This window comes from Salmo salar, chromosome ssa21 (assembly GCF_905237065.1).
Source record: "Salmo salar chromosome ssa21, Ssal_v3.1, whole genome shotgun sequence".
Taxonomy (NCBI): Eukaryota; Metazoa; Chordata; class Actinopteri; order Salmoniformes; family Salmonidae; genus Salmo; species Salmo salar.
The window spans coordinates 39,708,457-39,733,471 of NC_059462.1; the positions used below are offsets into that span (position 1 = coordinate 39,708,457).

The 25,015-nt window shown below is 42.0% G+C and overlaps 1 protein-coding gene across 1 annotated transcript in view; it reads right to left on the reverse strand.

The window, feature by feature from the left end:
• Positions 1–449: 449 nt before the first annotated feature.
• Positions 450–25,015, reverse strand: part of LOC106582302 (ras-related protein Ral-B) — a 52,407-nt gene continuing 27,841 nt past the window's right edge. Inside the window, exons 2-5 of the mRNA XM_014165252.2 lie at positions 3,498–3,718; positions 2,922–3,130; positions 2,398–2,575; positions 450–2,203 (exon numbers count right to left, since the gene is read on the reverse strand). Of these exons, the coding sequence (XP_014020727.1) occupies positions 2,078–2,203; positions 2,398–2,575; positions 2,922–3,130; positions 3,498–3,611 (627 nt within the window). The 5' untranslated portion in view covers positions 3,612–3,718 and the 3' untranslated portion in view covers positions 450–2,077. The remainder of the gene's footprint in view (positions 2,204–2,397; positions 2,576–2,921; positions 3,131–3,497; positions 3,719–25,015) is intronic.

A 25,015-nucleotide genomic window follows, 5' to 3' on the forward strand; every position in this document is an offset into this window, starting at 1 on the left:
ATACTTTCTTAGTCACCAAAGTACCGGATCATGCCAGGGCTCTCTGGCCCCCGTTCCTGGAGCGCTACCCTCCTGTAGGTTTTCAATCCAATCCCAGTTGTAACTAACCAGATTCAGTTTATCAACCAGCTAATTATTCGAATCAAGTCTGCTAGATTAGGGTTGGAGTGAAATCTTACAGGACTGCAGGTCCATAGGAACAGGGTTGTAGAGCCCTGTTTTTTGCATCATCATAACACGTGACATGTATCCATCGAAATAACGGCACATGTATGCAATCAGAAACACAGTTGAGAGGTTTATCAAGTACTGGAATACTAGTATGCATTTCCAAATATACATTAAAAAAAAGTACATCAAAAGGAAATATTGTCTACTCCCATTTGGTTGAATGAAATACATTTTACACACTGTATTGACAATTTTACTTTAAGAAGACCACACCAATATTACAAAGAAAAAAGCATTTATTTGGCAACATTTTGAAGTCTTTTTTTGTTCAGAAGACAGTGAAAAACCTAGCAATAGTAGACTAGCTTTAAAACAACAGAAGAGGACACACATTTTTATAAAAGAGCAGAACAGTTAGGACAGTTGTTGGAAATATTACTTTACTGTTGTAGGGCAGAACAGTGACTGATCCAACAATAACAGCAAACAAACTGTGTCCCTCACCAGAGTGGCGTTCATTAGGGCACAATGTTTTTCAGCAACAACAAAAAAGTCCCTTCCTGTTTCAGTCAATTTTCTTCCATTTGGTGCCAAATAACATGACCCAGGGTTCATTCACACGGACACAAAGGAACCAGAAGTATCAACTGTTGTCTGATGCACATACATTCACTCAGTTAATTAACAAACATTATCTATATAGAGAGTAGTGATTAGTTGGTAGGCGATATCATGTTATCCTTATGTTGATGGCACAAACTGCTTTTGCATTCTCTAGCATGGGAACTCTGAACAGTTATTTTTTTTAAGGTATTGGAAACAATGTAGTGCACTTTCTACAAAAAAGCATTTGAATAAAACCCCAAATAAGTACAAATATTAATAACCCAAAGCAGAAGGTGACTGGCTGATGGTTATGGTGCCAACTGACCCATATCTAAAGGACTAATGGATGTGGCGGCAGTTCCATTTTCAGTTCCTTTATTTACCAAGGAATGCCAGCAGGGGGCTCCAGAAACACTGCCTGTTCATTACCACAGGACCTCTGGTTAGTAAACTCTTACAACTTCACACTTCAAAATCCATCATACTTAGATCAGGGACAGGAGTTTTTCCTGACAATGTAAACTGACTGGCCCTAATAATATCACATGTGCTTTGAATCCTAAGACGATGAGCCTTCTTGATTGACAATTGCTTTATCCTATTGTAGAGGAAACAATGACATGTTCAGTCCTAGTCCCCAACTCTTACTAACTAGTAAATATCATTGTTTTGTTAATTAACAAACAAAGCTTAGTCTGATGTTCATACCACATATACAGACATCAATGAAAAGTATTGAATAGAGTTTCGCTACATTTCTGTCCTTGACTGAACCTATTCACAGATCCATTCCCATTCTGGATTAAAATCCCCATGCACGTTCTAGACTAAAATAATGTTTGGGGCAGTTTGGTAATTGGGTTGTTGTTATCAGGGGAGACGTCAAGCATTGCAGTCCAAGTCGTAGAACAGTGGTCACCTTCCATTAAAAACAATAAACAGTCAGAATATCTATCAAAGCTTAAGTTTTAGATGCAAAAACAGTGGTTGAGAATGTGGTAAACCCCTGGGTTGGAAAGAATGTCCATTTCACTTCAACAAGTAAACTGAAATTCCAATTTTCTGTATTGAAAAGCAATGAGCAAAATTGCAATTGGAATATTAGTTAACTTCTGGAATTGACAGTTTAAATAGAACTGACCCCACACCTGCTAAACAACACTAATGTGGCCAGATTCAAAACTAACAGACACATATTTCAACTCAACGCGAGGATGGATGCTCTGTGATTCTGATCAAGTTGGTTCCTCAGCGTAACGATAGATCGTGGTGTTTTGTGTTGTAAAGGTCCATGTTGCATTCAGAGTAAACAGCATCGCTCTTTGAAACTCTTCTTGTTCTTATTCTTGTGCTTCCCCTTGCTGTTTTTGTCCTTGTTTTCCGACATCTTCTTTCCCCGCACCTCCCGCATCAGGTCAAAGAATACCTTGAGAATGAAAAGGAACCATGTTACCACACACACTTACCTAAACAGACAATTACTCAAGTGATAGTCCACCACTATTTCTGAATCACTTGACCACCTTGAAAATGACATATAGAAGAGAATTGTCTGCAATATGTAATTATAAACACACCCACCCACCCACCCATACACACAAACACACACAGTGACTGTACCTTGTCGACGTTGGCTCGCGTCTTGGCTGATGTCTCCACGTACTGCACCCCCCACTCCTCTGCCTTGGCTCGGGCCTCGTCTACAGACACCTGTCTGCGGTCCTCCAAGTCAGACTTGTTCCCCACCACCAACAGAGGAATCTTATCCTCTTCCGCTTTCACACGCAGGATCTGCTCTCTAAAAAAACACACATTATAAAGACTTATTAGGATTGTACATCCACAAACAAGCATTTAAGGTACACAGGTCCTAGATGCATGCACCTCTTCTTGCAAGCAGGAAATCATAGAAACACACACACAGCCACACACACACACACACACACACAGCCACACACAGCCACACACACACACACACACACACACACACGTACACACACACACACACACACACACACACACACACACACACTAATCACGGCTTGGGTCTTCTATCGTTACTGTCATTGTGACTCTCCAATCTGACTCACCGCCATATGACTGTCATCACTGCCATACATGCTAACTAATGAAGGATCACCAACCTGAACTCTGCAGTGGCTGTGAAAGACTCGTGTTCTGTGATGGAGAAGACTAGCAGGAAGCCCTCTCCACTCCTGAAGTAGTTGTCTCTGATAGCAGCATAGTCCTCCTGTCCAGCCGTGTCCAGGATATCGATCTGGACCTCCTCTCCATCCAGCACTACCTTCTTCCTGTAGCTGTCTGCCTTAGTGGGCTCGTAGTCCTCTACGAACTAGGAGGAGGAAACCACAGAACCGTCATAATGTCTCCAGCAGACAAGACTACGTTAGGCAGATAGTATGTAGCCGTCTGCCTTGGTGTCTCGTAGTCCTCCACAAACTGGACAGAGGACCAAGACGAACACCTCAACCACACAGTCATTGTGTCACAGAACTTAACGGGAAACAGTTGAACTTTGGGTAATGTGAACTTTTATTTAATTCTTGTCAAGTTAGATAACAGGGTTCAACACAATGTAACAATGATGTGTGACAGGCTAGCAAACATGGAATGCTCAGTTTGTGTGAGCATGAACCGTGTCAATACTGCTGTAGCTATGCAATGAGTTGAGCTAAGTGTGTGTGTGCGCATGTTCTCACCTCGTCGTACATGAACTGCAGTGTGAGTGCAGACTTGCCCACACCACCACTGCCCACCATGATGACCTTGTGCAGGGCCAGAGAACTCTGGGTCTTATTCTTACTGGCAGCCATCGCTGGTCTCTGTCTCACACACACACCGTCTCACACACACACACACCGTCACACACACACACACACACACACACCGTCACTATGCTCAAAACACTCACTGACACCACCTGTGGACACAGAGGGCACAACAGTTAGACAGTGAGTAAAACACATAAAAACAAACAATATTGATATTACACACAGTACTACACACAAGGCCCAGTCAACAGTCTACAAGGCTTGGGCGGTATATTGTATATTCCGTATACTGTGGAATCTGGAAAAAGACACAGGACGGTTTTTCAATACCATCAAAACTATTTCTCTGAAGTTCTCCAATAAATGGAAATATTCGTAGCTACTTTTTAAGTTAATACCCGCAGTCAACTGGTGCAATACGTTAACAGAGAAAGTAGATTACGTTCTTCATTTCACCTGTCACATTATTTTACATTATGAAGCTTACTGTAGTTCCGTAGAACAGTTGAGCCAGTCACGTGTTTGTAAATAGCACAACAAGAGAAAGCGGGAGCCGGTGAGTCCATAACCTTCTATATCTATCGGCGTGTCTCTGTTGTGCAGTGCACATGAGGTGATGAAGTTACACTTTTATGCAATTTCCTACTAAATGTTTGCCATTAGAAATATTAGAATGGCTTTCTGGCAGAAGTGAAGGAGCTCTAGATGAGTTATATGTACAGTTGCAATTTTTCCCCTGTGCTTCCTACTAGTGTTTTATTCTCCGCCATTCTTCTCCCCTCTGCACATGTTGCTCTTCCTTCAGAAAAGCTTGCATCACAACTTTGTTCATTTGCACAATTTCGCTCATTCACTTTCACTTGTAAATGTCCACACTATCCAAAAATGACGGTAGCTACTGGCTATGCTTGTATAACTTTATAAGCTGGATTTGCCTGTCTTTGCAATTTAGTTTATTTCGCTTTTGCTCGTTAGCATTTGTGATTTCGCTATTAGTTTGTTCTAATTGTGTTAGCATTCTGGTAATCTAGGCCCAATGGGCATTTCTTGCCTTTTTAGCACCCCCTTGTGTGCTATGCTGGTAATACTGTAAATCCCGGGATGAAAGACAATATGATGATATGAAAATCTGTATGATGATATCAAGCCATCATGCCTACTACTGTTGGGTGTCATTTTGAAATACGATAAATCCCTCTTAAGGACAGCCTAACTCATAGAAAACCTCAGAAAGAGACAGACACGTTCAGGGCAGGGAAATAGCTTTGCATACACAGAACACTGTGCAGTTGCTGTCAGGTGACTTTTAGTGCCAAGAGACATTATGTCAAACTAGTTCAGTGGGTGAAATTATAATATGCTCTGGCCAACTTGATATCCCTTGACAAGGCTGTTTAATAACATATCGTCTGCCATATATTTTAACAATCATGGCCTTTGAGCTTCAGTGAGAACAGTTCCAGAAATTCTTATAGCAGTGTCAAACTGGGAGTTATCAATAGAAAGAGTCATGGAAACAGTAGATTTAACTTTTTTTTAGGCAACTCTCCAACACACATTGACCAAGCACAAGTGAAGTAATCTCCAAATGTTTCAACAACTACCCTCATACAGCATCATAGCCCCACCCCCCCCAACAACACATTTTCTCAGCTCCCCCACCCTCCTCCCCCAGTAGGGGCATTATGTGGGTAGGCAACAACAACAAAAAGTAGACAACATTTTTTTCAATCACGATTAAAATTCAATGGCTGTTTACCGTATTGGCTGACTTTAGGACCATGTTGAGCATTGCTGCCAGCCTGTGCCCCTTTTCTGTCACTTTTAGAGGGCAGAGACAGTGCCATTTGATTTGCTGGTCAGAGGTTTAGGCAGTGTGACAATTGCTTTGAATTTGATGTCAGCATTTGAACTTGGCCTAGTAAACCTTGTTGTAATCTGATAGCCAGGGGTTAATTTAATTGGGAAGTGGGGAGCCCACCTTTTTGGTGGCCATTCAAAACCACACGCCTTTAATTTGCTATTAAAATATAGGTTGTGATAGCTGTGAGCCTAATTGTTATTTTAATTTATTCACCCAATGGGCTACTGCAATTTTGGTTTCACCTAAGCCTATCGGTATGAAAATAAACTGAACAACTTGCTATTTAGAACATTTCCTCAAAATACATGTCTTGTTTTTGGCTTCAAAGACAATAACAATTTTAGGCTATAACAAATGTGTATTCCCATGCAGTGACAGAATGATAATTGAGAATGCAAATAATGAATGATTACCTAATATTTTTAACTTCTTTCTGTAGGCCTACGTCAGCATCCCTACATGTACAGTGGCAAGTGTGAACCCTTTGGAATTACCTGGATTTGCATACAGCCCCAACAGATCCACAGATGATGCCATCTCTATTGCACTCCACACTGCCCTTTCCCACCTTGACAAAAGGAACACCTATGTGAGAATGCAATTCATTGACTACAGCTCAGCGTTCAACACCATAGTGCCCTCAAAGCTCATCAATAAGCTAAGGAACCTGGGACTAAACACCTCCCCCTGCAACTGGATCCTGGACTTCCTGAGGGGCCGCCCCCAGGTGGTAAGGGTAGGTAACAACACATCCGCCACGCTGATCCTCAACACAGGGGCCCCCAGGGGTATGTGCTCAGTCCCCTCCTGTACTCCCTGTTCACTCATGAATGCACGGTCACCCACGACTCCAACACCATCAATACATTTGCCGATGACACAACAGTGGTTGCCCTGATCACCGACAATGAAGAGACAGCCTATAGGGAGGTGGTCAGAGACCTGAACATGTGGTGCCAGAACAACAACCTCTCCCTCAACGTGATCAAGACAAAGGAGATGATTGTGGACTACAGGAAAAAGAGGACCGAGCACGCCCCCATTCTCATTGACGGGGCTGCAGTGGAGCAGGTTGAGAGCTTCAAGTTCCTTCGTGTCCACATCACCAACAAACTCACATGGTCCAAGCACACCAAGACAGTCGTGAAGAGGGCACAACAAAATCTATTCCACCTCAAGAGACTGAAAAGATTTGGCATGGGTCCTCAGATCCTCAAAAGGTTCTACAGCTGCACCATTGAGAGCATCCTGACTGGTTGCATCACTGCCTGGTATGGCAACTGCTCGGCATCCGACCGCAAGGCACAATAGAGGATAGTGCGTATGGCCCAGTACATCACTGGGGCCAAGCTTCTTGCCATCCAGGACCTCTATACCAGGCGGTGTCAGAGGAAGGCCCTAAAATTGACAGACTCCAGCCACCCTAGTCATAGACTGTACTCTCTGCTACCTCACGGCAAGTGGTACTGGAGCGCCAAGTCTAGGTCCAAGATACTTCTAAACAGCTTCTACCCCAAGCCATAAGACTCCTGAACATCTAGTCAACTGGCTACCCAGACTATTTGCAGTGCCCCCCTCACCCCCTCTTTAAAACACTGCTACTCTCTGTTGTCATCTATGCATTGTCACTTTAACTCTACCTACATGTACATACTTCCTCAACTAACTGGTGCCCCCGCACATTGACTCTGTATTGGTACCCCCCTGTATATAGTCTCGCTATTGTTAGTTTACTGCTGCTCTTTAATTATTTGTTACTTTTATTTTTTTGAAACTGCATTGTTGGTTAGGGGCTCCTAAGTAAGCATTTCACTGTAAGCTCTACACCTGTTGTATTCGGCGCATGTGACTAATACAATTTTATTTGATTTCTGCATAAATTGGTCATCTGACCTGATCTTCATCTAAGTCACAACAATAGACAAACAGTTTGCTTAAACTAATAACACACATTATTGTATTTTTCTTGTCTATATTGAATACATCATTTAAACATTCACAGTGTAGGTTGGAAAAAGTATGTGAACCCCTAGGCTAATGACTTCTCCAAAAGCTAATTGGAGTCAGCTAACCAGGAGTCCAATCAATGAGACGAGATTGGAGATGTTGGTTAGAGCTGCCTTGCCCTATAAAGAACTCTCACAAAATTTGAGTTTGCTATTCACAAGAAGCATTGCCTGATGTGAACCATGCCTAGAACAAAAAAGATCTCAAAAGACCTAAGATTAAGAATTGTTGACTTGCATAAAGCTGGAAAGGGTTACAAAAGTATCTCTAAAAGCCTTGATGCTCATCAGTCCACGGTAAGAAAAATAGTCTGTAAATGGAGAAAGATCGGCACTGTTGCTACTCTCCCTAGGAGTGTCCGTCCTGCAATTATGGCTGCAAGAGCACAGCGCAGAATGCTCAATGAAGTTAAGAAGAATCCTAGAGTGTCAGCTAAAGACTTACAGAAATCTCTGGAACACGCTAACATCTCTGTTGACGAGTCTACGATACGTAAAACATGAAACAAGAATGGTGTTCATGGGAGGACACCACGGAAGAAGCCACTGCTGTCTAAAAGAAAACATTGCTGCACGTCTGAAGTTTGCAAAAGTGCACCTGGATGTTCCACAGCGCTACTGCCAAATATTCAGTAGACAGATGAAACTACAGTTGAGTTGTTTGGAAGGAACACACAACACTGTGGAACATGTGGAGAGAAAAAGGCACAATACGCCAACATCAAAACCTTATCCCAACTGTAAAGTATGGTGTAGGGAGAATCTTGGTTTGGGGCTGCTTTGCTGCCTCAGGTCCTGGACAGCTTGCTACCATCAACGGAAAAATGAATTCCCAAGTTTATCAAGTCATTTTGCAGGAGAATGTTGGGCTATCTGTCTGCTTTTTGAAGCGCAACAGGACAACCACCCCAAACACAGAAGTAAATCAACAACAGAAGAAAATACGCCTTCCTAAGTGGCCCAGTCAGAGTCCTGACCTCAACCCGATTGAGATGCTGTGGCATGACCTCAAGAGAGCAGTTCACACCAGAAATCCCAAGAATATTGCTGAACTGAAACTGAAACAGTTTTGTAAAGAGGAATGGTCCAAACTGACTGTTGTGCAGGTCTGATCCCCAACTACAGAAAACGTTTTGTTGAGGTAATTGTTGCCAAAGGAGGGTCAACCAGTTATAAATCCAAGGTTTCACATACTTTATCCACCCTGTACTGTGAATGTTTACACGGTGTGTTCAATAAAGACATGAAAACGTATAATTGTTTCTGTGTTATTAGTTTAAGCAGACTGTTTGTCCATTGGTGTGACCTAGATGAAGATCAGATTTTATGACTAATTTATGCAGAATTCCAGGTATTTCAAAAGGTTCACATACTTTTTCTAGCCACTGTAGTATACCTGCATCTGGTATAATGCATTTCCACCTCTTAGTCTCGCTTGTCCATCTTCCTGAATTAAAATGAGATTCTAACAGATCAATCTTGCTGGCAAAACGTAATTAAACATAATTTAGCTAGAGTGTGGATGTAGGGCTGTTTTTTGTATATAGTGAGCACCCAGATGCTGTGTAGGCAACACAATAATATCAGAAAGAGACAAGCTGCCTCTGCGTTGGCTACTATGTTGCAATATTAATATTCTTGGAGTGGTCTTGTTGATACAAACGTTTCAATGTTCTCTGAGCCGCCTTGCTCCTTTATACAATGTTTCAATATTCTCAGAAACACCTTGTTGATACAATGCTTCAATATTCGCAGAATGTTTCCATTTTCTAGTGAATAATGCAGACAGGAAAATACAAAAATGAACTGGATGCACACATTATAATGAACATCTCTCAATGCAGAGCAACAATTTTGGTGGGAAGCGCACGAGACAATTACACTGTATGCACCGTTCCACAAGGGTGACTTCATATAGCAGGGGGTCTGCAACTTACAATTGATCCTACAATTTCTAAAGATATGTGTGCAGTTAGGATTTTCATATAAAGCATTGTAGGCTACTAAACTGTGCCCATAAAATGTCTAATTGCCCACAAACTGAATAGCCTAATTCTAGCTGGCTACTAGACAGAGACACTGTCCATTCAGCCACATTCCACGGAGCTCCACTATGCCTACCTGTACCGAGGTGCTGTCCATTCAGCGGTACTGAATCACGGGTGCGGCCTTAACGTGTAGAATTGTCTTCATTCCTTGGTCGAGTTCATTTGTCTTGTCGTTGTCAATTGTAGGCCTTAGTCAATTCTTTTGATGTATGCCTTATTTCAATGCATGTGTAGGATTTATCTGGCATAGTTTGCATTTGCAGTCAGCTGTTTTATGCTCTGGTTACTTTTACATTGACGTCGGTATTTGAAGTCGGCCTTGATAGAGAGTATTATGCATCTATTTCATGTTGCACTGTATGCACTGTTCCACAAGCAGGCTAAATGAGTCAATGTAGCCTATGTATGACGAGGTTGAGTAGTATATTGTACACACCATTCCACAGACCTTTAAACCTAATATACTGTAAACCTAATACTGCTGTGATACTGTCTGGGGGACATTTTTTGGTTGTGTTTTTGCTGTTCTCCAAATAGCATTTTAGAGCAAAACAAACACAGCACCCCCACCCCCCACCCCAAAACTTCTTCCCGCGGCTATATACAGAGTCACTGTAATGATGATAAATTGGAGCTGGAAAATTAACTGCATCCTGTAATATACTGTAACAACTCCCTTCACACTGTTGTGAAGGCTTTGTCAAGGAAGGGACCAAGCCCTGTCCGTCCTGCTTCTGTGTAGGATAGCCTACTGACACACCACTTTCTCTCTCCACTCTACCCCTCCCTCCCTTAGGGGCATGGCCACAGCCAAGCTTAGCTGGTTAACATGACAACCTCCACCCCACCCCAGTACAGGTAATGTCTTGTTGACACATACACATAACATAAATGGTTGTAGCATCTGTCGACAGACTGTGGGATGCAATGACTAATGAGGAACTTGGTTCCAGTACGCTGATTTTGTCACTGATCATTTCAAGGGGACATTTAGCCCATTGATTTGCAATAGACTTGCCCCAAACTGGCAGAAATGTTTCCGTTTAGAGGGGTGGAGACTTCACTAGTCTCATTAGTACATTTTCTAACACATCTTCCCGAAGAATTTAATCGAGCATCTGACACAATTATACAAAACAAATTGTTCTGGGTGTACAGGTAAACACATGAACTATAACTGCTGTAAAATTGATGCCCGGTTTACATTGTGACGTATTTCATTAGGCCGTACGCAAGATGGAGGTGAGCCCATCTCTCGTCAGAGATCGCATTTATTTTGGGAGATTGCAAAATATGATCTTTTTATTCAAGACATGATATATAATAGATTGTTTCAGGTGATAATAAAACATGTTTTGTTAATTTTTCCTCAACTTGTTTCTCTAACTTTACAGCAAGTCAAGCTAGCTTGCACTGCAGAGCAGCTAGCTACCTAAAAGCTAGCCTAGGTTGAAGATACCACTGTAGCTAACGACCTATATCTAATAATTATCATCAAAAACTAACATCACGGCCTCCTGAGTGGCGCAGAGGTCTAAGGCACTGCATCACAGTGCTTGAGGCATCAATACAGCCCTGGGTTCGATCCCAGGCTGTGTCACAGCCAGCCATGACCGGGAGACCCATGAGGCAGTGCACAATTGGCCCAGTGTCGTCCAGGTTAGGGGAAGGTTTGGCCGGCCTGGATGTCCTTGTCCCATCGCGCTCTAACGACTCCTTGTAGCGGGCTGGGCGCCTGCAAGCTGACTTCGGTCGCCAGTTGTACGCCGTTTCCTCTGACACATTGGTGCGGCTGGCTTCTGGGTTAAGCGAGCAGTGTGTCAAGAAGCAGTGCAGCTTGGCATGGTCGTGTTTCGGAGGACACAAGGCTCTCAACCTTAGCCTCTAATGAGTCCGTACAGGAGTTGCAGTGATGGGACAAGACTGTAACTACCAATTGGATATTAGGGAGAAAAAAAAGTGAGGCAACAGTTATAATATAATTGGCATAGCAGCCAAAGTGTATTATTTAATATTACTATTAATATAGTACTCACTTATAGCAATGGGTAATTGTTAACAAGTTGCTAGCTATCCCATTAAGCCTTCACCGAAAACATCTTCTTCTGTGGTTTGGTAACAGACTCTTGCTGGTCTGAAGACAACGTAAAGTCAAAAAAAATTTTGAATATATATGGAGTCCGTCTCGCAATGGATCCTTCAAACGCAAGGGGGCATGGAGATTCCACTCGGTTGTGGACATCCCCATTGAAATACATGACATCCGGCGCAACATAATTGAGTGCTTATGGGTAATGTGGAGGCATGTCATGACACTTTGCTACTTCGGCTTGGTTTCTGAGTAAAGGCTCACACACATCGCACCGAATGTGGATCTAGTGTTCTTCTGCCGATTGTTCAGCGCTCTGTGTTTTAGGGACCACCCGCTGCAGACTTCTGACTGCCAAACATGATTCTACATGTAAAATCGGTGCCCACTCGGTTAGCAAATTATGTTCAGAGGTGCTAAATACTCTCGGCCAGCAAATGCTATTGGTGTGTCTGAGCCCTGAAGACAGACATTTCCATTCAAAAACTGAGCACACTACACGCACATGACAGACAGAAGAAAAGATCAACAGGAATCAATTTATCATACAGTCAGCACACAAAGATAAGAAACAGCTGTTCACTGTTAAGGCAGAGCAGTAAGCCAGTCTTAAGTCTATTTCCGAAGCCTCTGCATGTCACCCAACCCACTTTGACATATCTTTACCCCTCCCCATCCCCCTCTCTTTCCCTCTCTTTTCTGACTTTCCCTCTCTTTTCTGTCCTGCCTCGGGGGACTTCAGTCACAACTTTCCCAGCTTCATGTGAATGTCTCCAGCAAACATGTCAGCGTAACATAAACAAACACAAAACACTATTTCACTAAACTGTGCATATTACTGTTTGACTAGCTGCCAGTCAAATGAATGGGATCCGGGATAGAGAATTTTAAATCCAAATGGTGAAAATGACACAAAACAAATGTTTCATTACTGTTGCGTATATTGATTAACATGCATCTGGACACTCAAGTGTTTTAATGCACACTTGGCCACAGTTAAGTAATAATTTATCTACAGAGGAAAACTAATAACTTCATTAGGTTAGTTGATTATTACCAAAGTGATACATGAGAAATACTGACACACACAGGCTCCATAATAAATAGATTATAGCAGATGTATTGCTGTGGGGCGTCACAGTCAGCTACGGGCTACGGTCAGCTGGGCCTAGGCTATACTGCTGGGACATGTCGGCCTAATGTCAAGATAAAACTCCACTGACTCGGGGGCTAGGGCAGAAGTAGAGTTATTTTCAAATAAAATGTTATTTGTCTGGTTGGGGTATGTGCGTACAGTCACTGTGGGGACGACGTCATCAATGCACTTATTGATGATGCCAGTGACTGATGTGGTGTACTCCTCAATGCCATCGGAAGAATCCCGTAACATATTCCAGTCTGTGCTAGCAAAACAGTCCTGTAGCTTAGCATCTGTGTCATCTGACCGTGTCACTGGTGCTTCCTGCTTGAGTTTTTTTTGCTTGTAAGCAGGAATCAGGATAGAATTATGGTCAGATTTGCCAAATGGAGAGCGAGGGAGAGCTTTGTACACGTTTCTGTGTGTGGAGTAAAGGTGGTCTAGAGTTTTTTTCCCTCTGGTTGCACATTTAACATGCTGGTAGAAATTAGGTAAAACGGATGAGTTTCCCTGCATTAAAGTCCCCGGCCACTATGAGCGCCGCCTCTGGATGAGCATTTTTCTGTTTGCTTATAGCCGTATACAGCTCATTGAGTGCGGTCTCAGTGCCAGCATCGGTTTGTGGTGGTAAATAGACAGCTACGAAGAATATAGACAACTTGCTTGGTAAATAGTGTGGCCTACAGTTTATCATTAGATACTCTATCTCAGGCGAGCAAAACCTTGAGACTTCCTTACTATTAGATTTCATGCACCAGCTGTTTATAAACATACACAGACCACCACCCCTTGCCTTACCGGAGGCGGCTGTTCTATCCTGCCGATGCAGCGTAAAACCCGCCAGCTGTATGTTATTCATGTCGTCGTTCAGCCACGACTCTGTGAAACATATATTACAGTTTTTAATGTCCCATTGGTAGGATATTTGTGATTGTAGTTTGTCTATTTTGTTATCCAATGATTGTACATTGGCTAATAGTACAGATGGTAGAGGCAGATTACCCACTCGCCATCAGATCCTTACAAGGCACGCCGATGTATGTCCCCGATATCTCCATGTCATCTGATTCACAGGGATTTGGGCCTTGTCGGGTGTCTGAAGTAAATCCTTCACCCCCGACTCGTTAAAGAAAAAATATTCTTCCAGTATGAGGTGAGTAATCGCTGTCCTGATATCTAGAAGCTCTTTTCGGTCTTAAGAGACGGTGGCAGAAACATGTACAAAATAAGTTACAAATAATGCAAAAAAACACACAATAGCACAATTGGTTAGGAGACTGTAAAGCGGCAGCCATCTCCTCCAGTGCCATTATTACATTTACGGGATGTAACATATTTTACGCCAGTGTATCTTCTTGTCTTTGTTTCTAGTAACCATGGCAACGTGGAGGCCAACTGACAAAGGCAGCCCTGAACTGACAGGAAGGACACACCGGCTGGCAGCAGTCATCAGGCCCTTCTGGCTGACTGCAGAACTCAGCACTTTTAAACAGGAGGTACATGTGTTACTAACTTCCATCCAACACACAATGAGACAGGGCAAGAGAAGCGGAACTGTTACACTACAACTCAACCTAGTTTGTCACACATTCACTTTCAGTTAGGTCTCAGTTTAAAATGTTGTACCAATACAATGCTACTGCCTAATCTACACTACATTACAGTACTTTAACAGTATCATTACGGATAATGTCATTGTAGAACAAACCCTGATTCGCTTGTGAATGAGTCCGAGTCATGGGATCCCTTCTTCATTTCCTCTAACTTCACGGCCAGTCAGTGAAAGTCTCAGCTAAGTTTAAATGGAGGTCGGTCCCTCGTGCCAGGCCCCAGCAGGAATCACTGCCTTCTACCTGACCTATATATACAGCCTAGTACAGTACAGGGCTGTAAGGATGTACTAGGCCTATCTGACTGGTCCATCTGTGTCTGACAGCTTGAGGCTGCGCAAATACCCCCAGGGGTACGCGTAATGCCGTCAGGGATACACCAAATAAAAATGTGATAAACATTTTTAAAAAATGAGTATCCTCATTTAACTGCCAAAAATAAAACCAAACCATCTAGTGTTCAGCAAAATAACAACTCAATGTCAAATACAGGTAGCCTAGTCAAAAAATGAACATCTAAATCACATTAACCGTTATTCTCTCACGGGAATTCCACTAACGGTTCGTATGTAGCCAAACGTAGCTGCTGCTCATTCCGTTTGTTTGAAAATGTATAAATGGTTAAAAAAAAGTAAGGGCCGCGTCCAGCTGCTACTACCAGCAGTACTACACTGGCACCTGTCAACGACACAAGTTGTTCTGCTTCCACGAGCACATCCAATGATAGCATCAGTAATTCTACATTTGTTGTTAGCCCACCTAGCATGGACACTGACAGTTGTGGATCTGATGCAGCCGAAGAGCTACTGCCCCCTTACCCGGGAAAGCACCGGATAACAGACAGGGACATTGGACCATCGAAGAGGCGCAAATATGATGAGAACTACATTGATTTGGGGTTCACTTATATTGGGAGTAGTGCTGTTCCTCAGCCAGTGTGTTATACAGTGGTCCCTCCTTTAAAAGTTGCAAGCTTACACCGCGGGACTTAGAGGTAACCAGCGTCACAGCTTCATTGCTCCAGACCACCTCAAGGGGGAGTTAGAGCACTCATTATGCATTTGGGTCCCAAGGTTTTTATATGACCAATCATATCGAGTGGTTCCACTGACTAATTTGACGCGGGCCACCAGTCCCTGGTGACATTCTTCAGCAAAGATGGCTGACAAAACATTACGGTGGGAGCAAATGTAAGTAGTTATAACGTCATAATGAGTCAAGCAAAACATTTACAATTGAGAGGAATGTGTTAGTTAATGTAGGGACAAACGATTGTGCATATGTTTTTGTCATAAAGTTAATTTACGAAAATCACTATTTAGCAAGTTAGCTGACTAGCTAACATTAGCCAGCTAGTGTTATGACATGAGTATGAATTTGTAATTCGTGTTGTTTAATTCCTGAGAAAACCAGCAAACCAGGCTGTCGTCTTGTGAAACAGTGGATGAAAAGAATCTAGCTAGCTAAAGCATTTACTGCAAATTGAATGTACAGTTGTGTTAGCATGCCTTGCTTATTTTTGCCATGCAATGCAGCTGAAGTAACATAGCTAGCTAACTATTTATTTGCTTATTGTGTAGTGGAGAATAAGAATAACTGTATGCCTATGGATGTGTAGCTAGCTACAGTATGTAGCTGATCTGTGTATGGACCCTAAAAATGTTGGTATGAATATTAGTTCAGAACCTATCGATGAACCTCAGCTATCATAGTTGTTGTATCGACTTCAAATCTGAAATGGCATTAATGAAGCCTATGGATAGAGTAGAATACAATAACTTTATTGTGCCAAGTATGCAAGTCCTATATACATGTACTGTAGTTATTACCACGAATGAGATGCCCACATTGTAGCCTGTACATTGAATATATTCACTGATCATGTACTTTTCTTTGGCAAATAAAAGGTGCTGTTCAGGTATGAATCTCTGAGACATTCTTTTTCAGTCCTCCTTAACCAGGTGTATCAAACTCCATTCTTTGAATGATGCTGTGTCTGCATGTATGTATTACAATTATACACTTCAACATTGTTCACCACTCCTGCTCCTGGGAATCAATGATTCCACATTGTAACTATGCAATAGACTAGAAACATGATTTAAGTAAAGGCTGATTTGTAAAACAAAATGTACACTACACCTATGCATACCTACCTCCCTTCATCTGCATTTATCTGAGGACACAGGATAGGTGTAGTATTCCAATGAGATACTTAATTTCAACCAGTGGAGAATGTGAAAAGCTTTATTGAAAGTTCATTATCCAGGTGTTATAAATACATACATTATAAATATTATAATTGTAATATTCTAAATACAAGTTCAATCTGTACTTCAATGCACATATGATGTGCATTATAAAAAAAGAGGAAGAAAGAGGTGGGGAGAGTGTAGAAGACAGAAAAGGAAAGAGGTAAAACAGAGGAGCAGGGAAGACAGCATATGATTAATGAATTACAGTGCTACCCTAATATTCTCTCAGTTCATCACAATTCCATAGTGTCTCTAGCGGTGTCTCCTAATCAGCCTTGGGCTCCCAGTCGTCCCGAATCTTATGGGTGAGGTGGCTATGACGGGACTGGCTTCCTCTCTCATATCAAAACACACCTGTAGACGAGAGACAGATGGATAGAGATAGAGCGCATGATTAAGCTTTGTTTTTTTTATTCTAAACACGGTCAGTCATCATAATCATCAGGAGGTGAAATGCAAAAACTGACCTTGGATCATTAACTCTGGGACTACTACATCTCTATCTGTATTTCAATGTTTTTTTATTTTGTATTTTTTTATTTAACTTTTATTTAACCAGGTAAGCCATTAGAGAACAAGTTCTCAATTACAACTGTGACCTGGTCAAGATAAAGCAAAGCAGTGAAACACAAACAACAACAGAGTTACACATGGAATAAACAAACGTACAGTCAATAATACAATAGAAAAGTCTATATACAGCGTTAGCAAATTAAGTAAGATTAGGGAGGTAAGGCAATAAATAGGCAGTAGTGGCAAAATAATAAAAATTTAGCAAATAAACACTGGAGTGATAGATGTGCAGCAAATGAATGTGCAAGTAGAGATACTGGGGATGAGGTAGTTGGATGGGCTATTTACAGATGGGCTATGTACAGGTGCAATGATCTGTAAGCTGCTCTGATAGCTGATGCTTAAAGTTAAGTGAGGGAGATATGAGTCTCCAGCTTCAGTGATTTTTGCAATTCGTTCCAGTCATTGGCAGCAGAGAACTGGAAGGAAAGGCGGAATTGGCTTTGGGGGTCACCAGTGAAATATACCTGCTGGAGCGTGTGCTATGGGTAGGTGCTGCTATGGTGACCAGTGAGCTGAGATAAGGCGGGGCTTTACCTAGCAAAGACTTATAGATGACCTGGAGCCAGTGGGTTTGGCGACGAATATGAAGCGAGGGCAGGGCCAACGAGAGCATACAGGTCACAGTGGTGGGTAGTATATGGGGCTTTGGTGAAAAAACGGATGGCACTGTGATAGACTGCATCCATTTTGCTGAGTAGAATGTTGGAGACTATTTTGTAAATGACATTGCCGAAGTCAAGGATCAGTAGGATAGTCAGTTTTACGAGGGCATGTTTGGCAGCACGAGTGAAGGATGCTTTATTGCAAAATAGGAAGCTGATTCTAGATTTAATTTTGGATTGGAGATGCTTAATATGAGTCTGGAAGGAGAGTTTACAGTCTAACCAGACACCTAGGTATTTGTAGTTTTTATACAGAAAGTAACTCCTCACAAGATGTTACAATATGCATAATACAAGTAATTATTTTTATAATTCTACTATATCAATATTTACCTTGAAGGCCATCCATTGCTGCTGACTCCATCCATAAAGTATCCAAAAGCAGTTGCTGCTTTGTTATTGGCCGCAGTGTCCAGATGGAACATCTATACAAGAGTTAGCCTACGCTTAACACCAGCCTGGTATTGTGGTTGTTCATTAGGTGATGGGAAATATACAATATGCATACAAAATGATATACTTACCTTCCTTGAAAATCTATCTATACCACCAAAGATGACAACGTTGTATCTTGAAAAAAAGCATTGGAATTAAAAGTGAAATGTTTAACCTATTAACCTGCTTCATTATTTATGTATTACCAGTTGATGAAGATCAACTCCAATACATCATTGAAAATTTGTCTACGAATAAGTACAAATAAAAAAGTTTAAATAACTTAGATTTTATGGAGACATTATACATCTTAGTACCTTGTATCAATGTGGACGAGAGGCAGGGGAGCAGGAACAGAGTATTTTTGCCGAGCAATGCAACGAAGCTGGATCATTCTGGCAATGATACCTGCACCATCTACACGCTGCAAAGACTCCCTAACTCTTCGCCATTGTACACAATGGCCCATGGCTTGGATACCTCATTTGACCATTCTAAAGCCTGCATGGGGCATCTTTGCCTTAATGGCTCTGACTTTCTGGTCTAACTCTATATCTGACATATCAGAATAGCATTCCCTGACAGACATATTGTGTGCTCTCATCCTTCTGTAAAAAAAGCTAACCGTCACACTGTCATGAAATAGGATTATATATCGACTATGAAACAAATAGGACATGGCCTGCTTATGAGTTGCAAGAAAGTTGGATGAATTCAACTGAAAATGGTGAGAACAGACATTCGTAGCTAAAATGTTTTAGGTTAGCTTGAGAATATTAATTGCATGATTTATCATTCTACGGTATGTATGTAAGTAATATAGTAGAATGTTATGAACCGACACTGAATCGTAAGAGCTAACTACTAGCTATGTAGAAGTTGTACGGAAGAATGCCCAGTGCTGCTTACCTGAGATGCCATCATCACACAGTTCTTCATAGGTGTCCGCTATGACTTCCTTTGTGTTGGTAAGAAAGGCTCAACAGTATTGGTTGTAGCCAAACCGACACGCAAAAAATTGCCAAAATGGAAAGTGGTTGATAGCAAAATTAATTTGAGTTTAGTTTTCAAATACATTTTTGGTTCTCCAAAAAATTTGGGGGAATAAAATGCATAACATTTTGCACTCTATTACAAAATATTTGATTGCAATATATATTTTTTTTACTTTGAAGCCTCGTTTTTCCTTTCAGAACAATTATTTTTGATTGAAAATAAAAATGTTTTGCTCTCGAAAAAAAGACACAAATGTACTTACATAGCATATAACAATTTTCCCGTGAATAACCAGACCTTCATACAAACTTGCTATGAAGAATTCTTGACGCACAACCGAAGATGCTGCCATATCCTGCCAGCACAGGCACAAGCGAGCTACTCAGGTGGAGAATGACGCGTGGAAGAGGGCAAGGACAAGATGGGAGAAACAACAATTTGTTGCAAGTTGGGGAGGGGCGCTAATACCTGAACAATAGACTATTCAACCTTACTAAAGAATAGTCTAAATAGCCGAGCTAGTTGTGAAAAACCCCTCTCCTATCACAGACCAGATTTGCCCTAACGACCGAGGAGGAGTTAGAGCGCTGATTATGCTTTTGGGTCCCAATGCACTACTGTGTCTCTAACTGACAATTAATGGGAAATATAAACCAAATAATAAACTGATAACTGTGCATGACTTCAAATGAAACAAGCAGGGTGTCACGATTACCAGGATCAGTAGAGAGGCAGAGTCAGGTGTAGGAGACAGAGGTCCGGAGTAATAGTGGGTTTTAATAGAAAATACGGGAACAACACAAGAAGCCGAAAGGCACAGGGCGCACATAAATTCAACTCGGGAAAACACGTTCCCAAAACAAAAGACGCACGGGGCGCAGCCCGGTAAATATAATTAGCAACGAGCGCAGCACTCACAACTGTCCAGAGTTGACATAAAACAATCCCGCACGAGAACCCAAACTGAAAATACACACTAAATAACCCCCCACTAATGACAGACACGAAACAGGTGCGGGATACACAGACAAAACCAAAAGACACAGAAACATAAATCGGTGGCAGCTAATAGGCCGGCGACGACGATCGCCGAGCGCCGCCCGACCGAGGAGGGGCGCCACCTTCGTTGGATACTGTGACACAGGGAGCAGGTTTCGAACCCTCAACTTTCTTGCCCGAAGTCAGCACGCTATCGACTGTGCACCAAAAGCATGCTCAAGCCGCAGAGTTGATAGAGCGCGTCCTCACGGTAGCTTGCTACTCAATGTAATAAAGTAATGACTTTTGAAACAAGTTACCTTACATGTTATGTTGGCTGACAATGTTAGCTACGCTGTCCTTACAAACCACATAGCATATCATTACAGCAGTATGTACTGGTATGTTAGCTATCTACCTAACGTTAGTAGTTATGCATCAAACTTGACAGTATATTAACTATAGGCTAACTAGCCAACGTTTATTGACTTGATTATTCCCGTCATTCTTAGTTTAGCTAAATGGTATAGTCTTTGTGCGTTCTCAATGGACATTTGGGTGCTTTTGTAAATTCGCTCTGGCTATCTACTCCAATTTCAGAGCACTCTCGTCTCAGTGTACCAGAGTGCAGAATAATGAATTTATGAGTGCTCAACACCCGTTGAATATGGCCGGTGTCAGTAAACGTCACAAACGTTCTGGTTAACACGAAAACTGCCTAACCAGCTGTGCTAGGGCGAGTAAAATGGTCAGAGTGGTCTCATTTGTGTCTGGAAGTAGCTAGCAAGCTAGCCAACGTTAGCTTGGGTGCTTGACTGCAGTTGTAAGGCCAGAATGCTCAAATCAACACTACTCCTCGACCGAACGTCCAGTGTGCACTCCGAGAGTGAAACGGTCTGAATTTACAAACTGACAATGCTCTGAATTTATGAGCGCAGGCACTCCAGATTGAATTTAACTAGGCAAGTCAGTTAAGAACATATTCTTATTTACAAGGACAGCCTACTCCTTCCTCCCCGTCGGGGAATTGAATCCCGGTCTTCCCGCGTGCCCTGCCCGCACGACACAGGGATTCTTTAGCAAAATAGCCCAGTACTGCACTGCCGACCGTCACGTTGTACAGCGCCATATTTTCCGTTCCATCCTAACAGAAACCCAGAGGGTTTTTCATGGAATAGAAACACCATAATATTAATCAAATGAATTAAGCAAGTACCAGTCAAAAGTTTGGACACACCGACTCATTCCAGGATTTTTCTTTATTTTTACTATTTTCTACATTGTAGAATAATAGTGACGACATCACAACTATGAAAGCAGTTAAGAACAGTTTATTATTTACAAGGACAGCCTACTCCTTCCTCCACGTCAGGGAATTGAACCCCAGTCTCCCACGTGCCTGCATTTTGTAGTACAGACATGGCCTGCTCTCCCTTATGTAAGGAATTAGGCACTTTCCCATGTTTACTACAGTATGTATTGTAGGCTGTTTACTTGTCAGACTGCACAGTAGCCTAATAAACAAATGCAGGTGGCAAAAGCCAGCAGCATACCACCCTGCATCCCACTGCTGGCTTGCTTCTGAAGCTAAGCAGGGTTGGTCTTGGTCAGTCCCTGGATGGGAGACCAGATGCTGCTGGAAGTGGTGTTGGAGGGCCAGTAGGAGGCACTCTTTCCTCTGCTCTAAAACATATCCCAATGCCCCAGGGCAGTGATTGGGGACACTACCTTGTGTAGGGTGCAGTCTTTTCGATGGGACGTTAAATGGTTGTCCTGACACTCTGAGGTCATTAAAAGATCCCATTGCACTTATTGTAAAAGTAGGGGTGTTAACCCTGGTGTCCTGGCTAAATTCCCAATCTGGCCCTCATACCATCACAGCCACCTAATCATCCCCAGCTTACAATTGGCTCATTCATTCCGCTGAAACTATTCCCCAGGTCATTGCTGTAAATGAGAATGTGTTCTCAGTCAACTTACCTGGTAAAATATTTATTTATTTATTTATCTTCAAAATGCTTTATTATCCAAATGTAAAAGCATATACTGCACAGTACTGAATACTTTTTCAAAATGCAGATGTTGATTTAGTCATGGATCCATAGCAAATTACTATGGTAATAAGTATCACTGATTTACAGAAATATTGGAACAAAGTTGTCTAATGAAGGCAAACAATTTAGAATCCCCCAATCCTCTTATGCTGTAGCCTACTCCCGACCGTCACACTGTACAGCGTCATATTTTCCATTCCATCCTAACAGAAACCCTGAGGGTTTCATTTTTCTCGGAATAGAAACACCATAATATTAATCAAGCCAAATTTCTTAAAATCAATCCCATACACTATGTTATTACAAAAAAGGTTTTAAATTCTCTTGTAATGCCAATATAGAAGACTATCAAATGCTTCTCAAAGATGCCCTCTGGTGGTCAAACTAGCTCTAACTCGCATGAACAGAATGGCTGACAATTATGGCTGCCACAGAATGCTGCAGCAGCCCGCAAGGTGTGCTGCAGCATGACGCAACTTTTAAAGAAGCAACCACTGTCTGTGCAAAAGTACTATCTCACAACTCGATGAAACCTTCACTCTTGCGCAGGAATTTAGAAACGAAACATGCCAATTTGAAAAATAAGCCACGGGAGTTTTTGGAGCGATAATGAAGACAACTTTCGAGTAGTAAGACATGTATAAAAGCAACAGATACCATTAATAAGAAGGGGCTAGAAGAGTCTTATATGGTAAGCTACCGAGTGTCTAGGACAGGCAAACCCCATACTATTGGGGAGGACTTAATTTTTCCAGCTGCCGGATATGGCTGGGGGAAAAGGCCCCAAAAACTATACAGACAACGCCTTCATCAAACAACACTGTTTCACGATGCATCAGTGGCATGGCAGGAGATGTTTTCAAACAATTACTGCTTCGCATACAAGCCAGTGAATTCTATGGGTTTCACTTGTCTGACTGCTTGCATGATGACAAGTTTCTCACATGACTGGCCTATCTGGGTGATCTGAATCTAGGATTACAGGGACTCTCCGCAACTATATTCAATGTGCGGGACAAAATTGAGGCTATGATTAAGAAGTTCGAGCTCTTCTCTGTCTGCATTAACAAGGACAACACACAGGTCTTTCCATCATTGTATGATTTTTGTGTGTGCAAATGAACAAGCTTACGGACAATGTCAAATGTGATATAGCGAAGCACCTGAGTGAGTTGGATGCACAATTACGCAGGTACTTTCCCGAAACGGATGACTCAAACAACTGGATTTGTTATCCCTTTCATGCCCTGTCTCCAGTTCACTTACCGATATCTGAACAAGAGTGCCTCATCGAAATGTCAACAAGCGGTTCTGTGAAAATTGAATTTAATCAGAAGCCACTGCTAGATTTCTGGATTGGGCTGCCTTGGCAAATCGCACTGTTAAGACACTGATTCTCTTTGCAACCACGTACCTATGTGAGAGTGGATTCTCGGCCCTCACTAGCATTAAAACTAAATAAAGGCAGACTGTGTGGAACATTATTCAAGACTGAGACTCTCTCCAATACAACCCAAAACTGCAGAGTTATGTGCATCCTTTCAAGCACACCCTTCTCATTAACCTGTTATGGCTAGGGGGCAGTATTTTCACGGCTGGATAAAAAACGTACCCGATTTATTCTGGTTACTACTCCTGCCCAGTAACTAGAATATGCATATAATTATTGGCTTTGGATAGAAAACACCCTAAAGTTTCTAAAACTGTTTGAATGGTGTCTGTGAGTATAACAGAACTCATATGGCAGGCAAAAACCTGAGAAGATTTCATGCAGGAAGTGGCCTGTCTGACAAGGTGTCGTTCTTCTTGTCTCTGTTTATTGAAGAGTGAGGATCTTAGCTGTCCCGTGACACTTCCTACGGCTGCCATAGGTTCTCAGAAGGCGGCAAAATGCTGAATCGTGGCTTTGCAGGCTCTGGCTGAAACAAAGTAGCGCGTTTGGGTAGTGGCTGGTTACAGTACTGTGAGACTCAGGCTCGTGCCCGCGTCGACCGAAAGCTTTGTTTTCTTTCCTCTGTTTAGCTAAATGGACATTCCCGGTCGGAATATTATCGCTTTTTTACGAGAAAAATGGCATAAAAATGGATTTTAAACAGCGGTTGACATGCTTCGAAGTACGGTAATGGAATATTTAGATTTTTTTGGTCACGAATTGCGCCATGCGCGCGACCCTTCTTTACCATTCGGATAGTGTTTGGGACGCACAAACAAAACGCCGCTATTCGGATATAACGATGGATTATTTTGGACCAAACCAACATTTGTTATTGAAGTAGCAGTCCTGGGAGTGCATTCTGACGAAGACAACAAAAGGTAATCAAACTTTTATAATAGTAAATCTGATATTGGTGAGTGCTAAACTTGCCGGGTGTCTAAATAGCTAGCCCGTGATGCCTGGGCTATGTACTTAGAATATTGCAAAATGTGCTTTCACCAAAAAGCTATTTTAAAATCGGACATATCGAGTGCATAGAGGAGTTCTGTATCTATAATTCTTAAAATAATTATGCTTTTTGTGAACGTTTATCGTGAGTAATTTAGTAAATTGTTAGCAAATTCCCCGGAAGTTTGCGGGGGGTATGCTAGTTCTGAACGTCACATGCTAATGTAAAAAGCTGGTTTTTGATATAAATATGAACTTGATTGAACAAAACATGCATGTATTGTATAACATAATGTCCTAGGTGTGTCATCTGATGAAGATCATCAAAGGTTAGTGCTGCATTTAGCTGTCT